General features: G+C 55.0%; 1 protein-coding gene across 5 annotated transcripts in view; it reads left to right on the top strand.

The window, feature by feature from the left end:
- TTC7B (tetratricopeptide repeat domain 7B) overlaps positions 1-5,921 on the top strand; it is a 223,778-nt gene that overhangs the window by 181,012 nt on the left and 36,845 nt on the right. For 4 of the 5 annotated variants that reach the window (XM_011357140.1, XM_023528861.1, XM_011357138.2 and 1 more), the window contains one exon: positions 3,053-3,255. In XM_011357140.1, the coding sequence (XP_011355442.1) occupies positions 3,053-3,255 (203 nt within the window). Of the gene's footprint in view, positions 1-3,052; positions 3,256-4,126; positions 4,542-5,921 lie in introns of those variants that run through there. The other variant, XM_023528857.1, reaches the window with a different exon arrangement.

The following is a 5,921-nucleotide window of genomic DNA, read 5'->3' as shown; positions in this document are numbered from 1 at the left end:
GCCTTCATGAGCATGAGTCAGCTCCGCTTCGTCTTCCATGTGCTCTTCATGTGAGGGGAGCAGTAGCTCAGACCTGTGGCCAGCAGAGACACGCTGGTCAGTAAGATACAGGGTCTCACGGGGGGCCTCATACAACAGGACTTACGTGGGCATGTCGCGCTGGTGTTTAAGCCCCCACCCCCGTCCATGCTTGAGTCTCGTTACAAAAACTCTGGAAGCATTTAATCCCCACTCTCTCAAGTTGGCCTTTTTCCCAGAGTGATCTAGAAGGAGAGGCCTGGCGTGTCTTAGCCACCCGCGGACAGCCCTAGGCCCTGGGGATTTCTGGAAAGGTACATAATGGAGACGGAAGCAAGTGAGGAATGAGGGGACAGGGAGAGGGGCCTTCTGCGCGTCCCCCGCGTCTCTGTCACGCCGCGGGCGCACACCTGCCTCCTCCTGGCAAAGGGCCTGGAGAGAATCACGCTACTGAGAGACGTCAGCCGGCCCGCGGTGTCATTACGAGGCTGTTTGTCTCCCAGGAGGGCGGGCTTTGCCTGGGCCAGACCCGAAGGGCAGCGACGCCATCTCGGTTCCCGTAGAGCCCCGTGTGTAGTGCGTGCTCGGTAAGGACCAGGTGAGCTGAGTCCTCAGAGCAGATGAGGCAGGCATGGTGCCTGCATGGCCACCTGTGAGGCTCGGTGAGGTGCGTTTGAATTGCCTGAGTCCCCACGGCTGAGAGGCACTCCGGCCGCCCTGCAGGCCTGGGCCCAGCCCGTCATTCCCGTGCTGCCGAGGACGTGCCACGGTCTCCAGGGCTTTCTCTTGGCCTGAGTCGTCATCACTGGTGTGACTGTGGTCACCCACAAAGTGAGAGTGCGGAGGAGAGGAGGCATCCGGGCGGGTCGAGGCCACAAAGTCAGACTACGACCGTGTGACACCCCCTGCCCTTTTCCAGTCTCCGGGCTTGAAGCCGGAGGTGGGGGGTCGGAGAGAATGATGGGTCCACAGCAGAGCTTGACGTCAGGAGTAGACCCATGACCCTCACAAAAACATGCCAGGGGCACAGCCACAGAGAGGCGCAGAGGCTGAGCTCCCCTCTGACGGGAGAGATGGAGTCAGAGATGGCCGCCCCCCGGGAGCAGTGGGGATCGAGCTAGACCGAGAAAGGTGTGGGGGGTGACGGCGTCACAAGAGAGTGAGCCAGAGTGTGCGTGGAAACAGCCGTGCTTGCCATAGAGAGCCGGGGGTGCAGGGAGCAGTGAGGGTCGGGGAGCCGGTCACCAAGGGCCCCAAATGCCAGGCACAGGGATCTGGGTGTTACTGTGGGGGAGATTGTTCTCTGCAGAGGCTGACAGTGCAGGCTCCAAGCCAGGCTCTGCCCCTGACTTGCCCTGGGGCCTTGGACAAGTTGCTCAGCCTCTCTGTGCCTCAGTTTCCTTGTCTGTATAATGGGATAAAATAATGGTACCTATAGGATCCCTTTGCAGATAAAAGGAGAAATGAAAGCACTTCCTGGCACAAAGCACCTGTTGAATGAATGTTAGAAGCTGTTACTGTTACTGTTATCATTCGTTCATTCAGCAACTATTTCCTGATCTCCCGCTGGGTGCCTCGCGCTGTTCTAGTCACTGGGGACTGGGCTGTGAGCAGCACAGACACAGTCCCTGCCCTCATGTGGCGTATGGCTTACGTGCTAGAGGGACAGTAACCTGTCACTTGGCATAGGCAGGAAAAGAAAGCAGGGGGAGGATGGTCATGCTGAAGGCCGGGGAACCGCAGGAAGGCCTCAAGGAAGGAGCGTTTCTCTGCAGGCGGACGACCCAACCGGAGCTTTGCCTCGAGCTGGTATGGCAGCCACTGTGTGGGACAGGTAGCAGGAGGCGAGCGGCTCCAGGCTTGGCCTTTAGGATACAACTCATTAGGTGCTCGAGAAAAATCGCAAGCTTTCCTATTTCTTTTTATCCCTTCTACCATTTCTATTTTTGTGTACATTATATTTTACGCAGTATATTAATATACACATAAGTAACAAGTGCAAACACCTTTGACCGCCGAGGTGGAGGCCAGTGGTCAAGGCCAGGACCGATGAGGAAGGGGCTGGCCCGGAGGTAGGAGAAGAGGCCAGAGGGCCCAGCGCACAGTGGCCACCTGAGTAGGGCCTTGGGCAGTGGTCTAAGGAGCGGAGAGAGGAACCGGTGTCCTGGAAGACACAGGCTCAGCACTGGAGAGGTGGCAATGCCATGATCACAGGCCCTCAGGGGAAGAGGGCACTCGCGTGTGCCCGAGAGGCAGACAGATGGCACCTGGACATGCGCAATGGGCTCTTTCAGGGAGGCCAAAGCTGCAGAGCAATTCGCGAGCCTCCACGTAGCCTTGGAAGAGTTGAGGCCTGAGACTGGGGGAAAGGTCATTTTCCTGCCTTTTTTTTTTTAAAGTGACAGCTTGCTTTTTCAAAGGGCTTTGTTGACATTATGCAGTCAGTAGTCTCCAGGGTGCAGTGACTTTCCCGGGTTGGAGCGCAGGGTCTGACGGAGCAGCCACTTCATTTCACACCCATAAGCGTGTAAGCCACAGCCCGCTGCCCTTGTCACACTTGCTGGCATCAGGAGAACAGGCCAGAGGACAAAGCCACTGCCCTGTGAGGGGCTGCGACCTTTAGTTCGCTTGTCCTTCAGCTTGTTCTGGCCCTTTCTCTGTGGCTGTCAGACTGTCAGAGCTAAGGGCAGGTGTCAAGGTATTCTAGGTGGGCCCTGAGGGCGAATGTCCCTGGGGGGCCCCCAGGCAGGCCTCACTCCCCCCTCGTTGGTGGTAACATTTGTCCCCTTCCAAGCCTCACAGTAAGAATGACTCAAGATCCTGCGTAACAGTGGGTGTGAGGGACTGTCAGTCTGCAGCCGCTTCCACTCCGGATGGGGGCCTGGCTGGCTCTGGTTCCTGCATATTCCAAATGGGCCCCTGCCAGACTCCCATGGGGGGAATGTAATGTCCCCAACCAGAGTCACAGCCGTCCGCAGGGCCTCTGAAGGGCAGTGAACCAGGAAAGCATCTGCCTCTGCTCTCTTCCCCACAGCTGAAGTGTACATCGGCATCGGGAAGCCTGCAGAAGCCACAGCCTGTACCCAAGAAGCTGCCAACCTCTTCCCAATGTCCCACAATGTCCTGTACATGCGTGGCCAGGTTGCCGAGCTCCGAGGAAACATCGACGAAGCCCGACGGTGGTACGAAGAAGCCTTATCCATCAGCCCCACCCACGTGAAGAGCATGCAGCGACTGGTGAGTGCGACAGCCGGCGGGACCCCAACTCTTACATCAAACTCCCCTTGGAAGCAGCAGGTAGCTCATGACCCTCAAATCCTGTTCGGGTTCCAAAGGCCAGATGCAGTTAGCTGGCCAGGCTGTCACAGTGCACAAAGCCGGCGGGCACCGTTCCTGCTCTAGTTTATATAAATGGAGCCCTTAAAAGTTGGCAGGCTCAGGCTTCGCAGCCCTACCCAGTGGTCCCGTGCGGTGAGCGGAGAGTCTGAGTCAGCAGTCCAATCCACCCTGTGGCTCCGGGTTTCATAAAGATATTCTTGTGGCCCTGGGCACTGTCATTGTCATCTTGATCTGTGTTCTGCTTGTAGCAGTCACCTTGGGGTGCGTCCACCCATACCCCAGGGAAACTTCAATACAAAAGTGAGAGCACTTTAAAAACTGGGGGGCTCTCTTACCTTGAGGGAGCCAGAGACTCCCTCAAGTGGCGGCAGGGGTGGGGAGGGCCGGTCTTATCACACCGAGAGGACTCAGGTAAGTCACCCCTGTCCCCACACTGTGTGGCGTGGTAGCTCTGCAGAATTGCGCACGTCTCTCTTCTGGACGCCCAGGCCAGAAGCCTCGGGTGGCCCCACTGCTCCCTCTCTCCCTTGCCTTGGAGTTAGCCACCCGACTGCCGGTTCGGGGAGCAGGCCTGCCACTCCAGGGGATCGCCTCTGTCAAGGACATACACTGAGCTGCTGCACACGCCATCAGCCTGCTGTTACCTTCCTGTGAGAGTCTGAACTGAAACGCGCACGTTAACGCGGTCCAAGGAGCTGGTGGGAAGCGGTGTTGCTTTCTCGGGGCCCGCGTGCCGGGCTTGGGTTCTGAATCTTTATTTCGTTCATAGCGGCAGGACATCTGTGACGTAGTGAACCACAGGGAAGCAGAGGTGCCCCGCTGTCAACTACCCTTGGGAGCCCAGCCTCCATAATCAGGGGTGTGTGGTATGGGAATCGAGCACTGGACAAGGAGTCCAGGGACAGAGTCCTGGCCCCGGTGGTGTCGCTCGCTCGCTCTTTAGCTTTGGGAAAAGCCCGTACGCTCTCTGCACTCAGTTTCCTTGCTGTAAAATGAAAACATTCAGCGAGATGGGCAGTAAGTTTCCGTCCAGTGCTAAGATGGTTTTGTAACTAATAAGTAAAATCTTCTCTGAAGGACCCCAAAGCCTTCGCTCTCTTGCCGTTTCTCATGGTAACATTACAAAATGTAGCAGCTGCTGAGCAGTAACCAGCGGCTCTCAGCAGGAGAATGCCCAGGTACCAAGCGTTACGCTTCCAGGTCAGGCCTGGGTTTGAACTCAGCCCCAGTCCCTGCGCCTGGGAAACCTTCGCCTTATCGCTTGACCTCCAGCACCCTTGGTGTTTCAGTGCATTGGGCTGTGACTTACCCAGTTCATTTGTGAGAAATGAATGAAATAATTTACGTAACAAGCCCGGCAGAGCTCCGGGCACCTAAGTAGGTGCTCATTAAATAGAAAGCTGACAACAATCATTTTCAGTTTTAAAAATAAATCTGACCTTATACTAATTAGAGTGACTTAATTTTTTTCAGCTTCCTTTTATAAGTGTTTTGTAGCTCAATACGGCTTTATAATTTTACATATTAGCGAAACATTAGTTTGATTAAAAGTATTACATGGCTTTTAATTTTCGTCTCATATTGTAAGAGGGATTTGTAAGAGCTTTTGAGATCTCTGTGCTTTTTCTAGAGCAACACAGAAGAGGTGTAATCAACCCCATGTACCCAGCCTTTTTATTAAAAAGAGGCAACGTGCTTCTACCTCGAGGCCTATGAATTATTCAGAGAAGTATTTCTTGTTCATCCCCAAAGAGAACACATGAGACAAAAGATCACATAGGAAAATCGCACCAGGAAAGTTTTCTGTTTCACCTTTGGAGCCTGTCAAGACACCTGAGCTCCCTGACAAATGCCAGACGTTTTCCTTTCTGAAGAGCCCAGCACAGGAGAGCTGGTGAGCGGGGGCCGGGTGACAGGGCCTGCTGCATGGTGGGCGATAACTGAGCCTTCTCTGGCTCAGAAACATTCGCCGCTCTGGAGGTCTCACCAGTAGAAAATAGTAATAAAATAAACTCTTAAGACTTTTCTCAGTGTATCCCAATATATTCGAAAACTACCCAAACTGGAGGCAGGTTGAGACCAACAAGCCTATGAATTTTGAGTTTAGGTTTTCACAGTCTGAAATTGCCTAGACACTATCATCAGTATGCCCCCACAGAGTAGCTTGGATCATTCCTTCTTGGCGGCCTTGTAAACGAGGCATGCTGGCCTGTGTTTTCTCAGCCTGTCCCCACCCCCACACACAGCCCACCCCACACCTGGCAGGAGCCCCACAGGTAGTGCAAGACCTCCTGGTGCTCTGGAAAGGCAGCCCCTGGAGCCCCAGGCCACCCAGCCCTCTCCTGCCTTCCTCCCAAGCTACACAGGCAAGCTGTGTCTCTATGGCTTTGGGTGGAGGGAGGGAGGCAGATGGCCTTGCACACACTCTGAGGCTAAGGAGGATGCCCTAGGCCAGAGCGGCCTGGACTGGGATCCCAGTTCTGTCACTCAGTAAGTAGCTCTAGGACTTGGGGCAAGTTACTCACCCTCTTCGTGCCTCAGTTTCCTCAGCGATATAGATGGGT

Source organism: Pteropus vampyrus, unplaced genomic scaffold (genome assembly GCF_000151845.1).
Source record: "Pteropus vampyrus isolate Shadow unplaced genomic scaffold, Pvam_2.0 Scaffold32, whole genome shotgun sequence".
NCBI lineage: Eukaryota > Metazoa > Chordata > Mammalia > Chiroptera > Pteropodidae > Pteropus > Pteropus vampyrus.
This window is presented reverse-complemented; position numbering and strand designations above follow the sequence as displayed.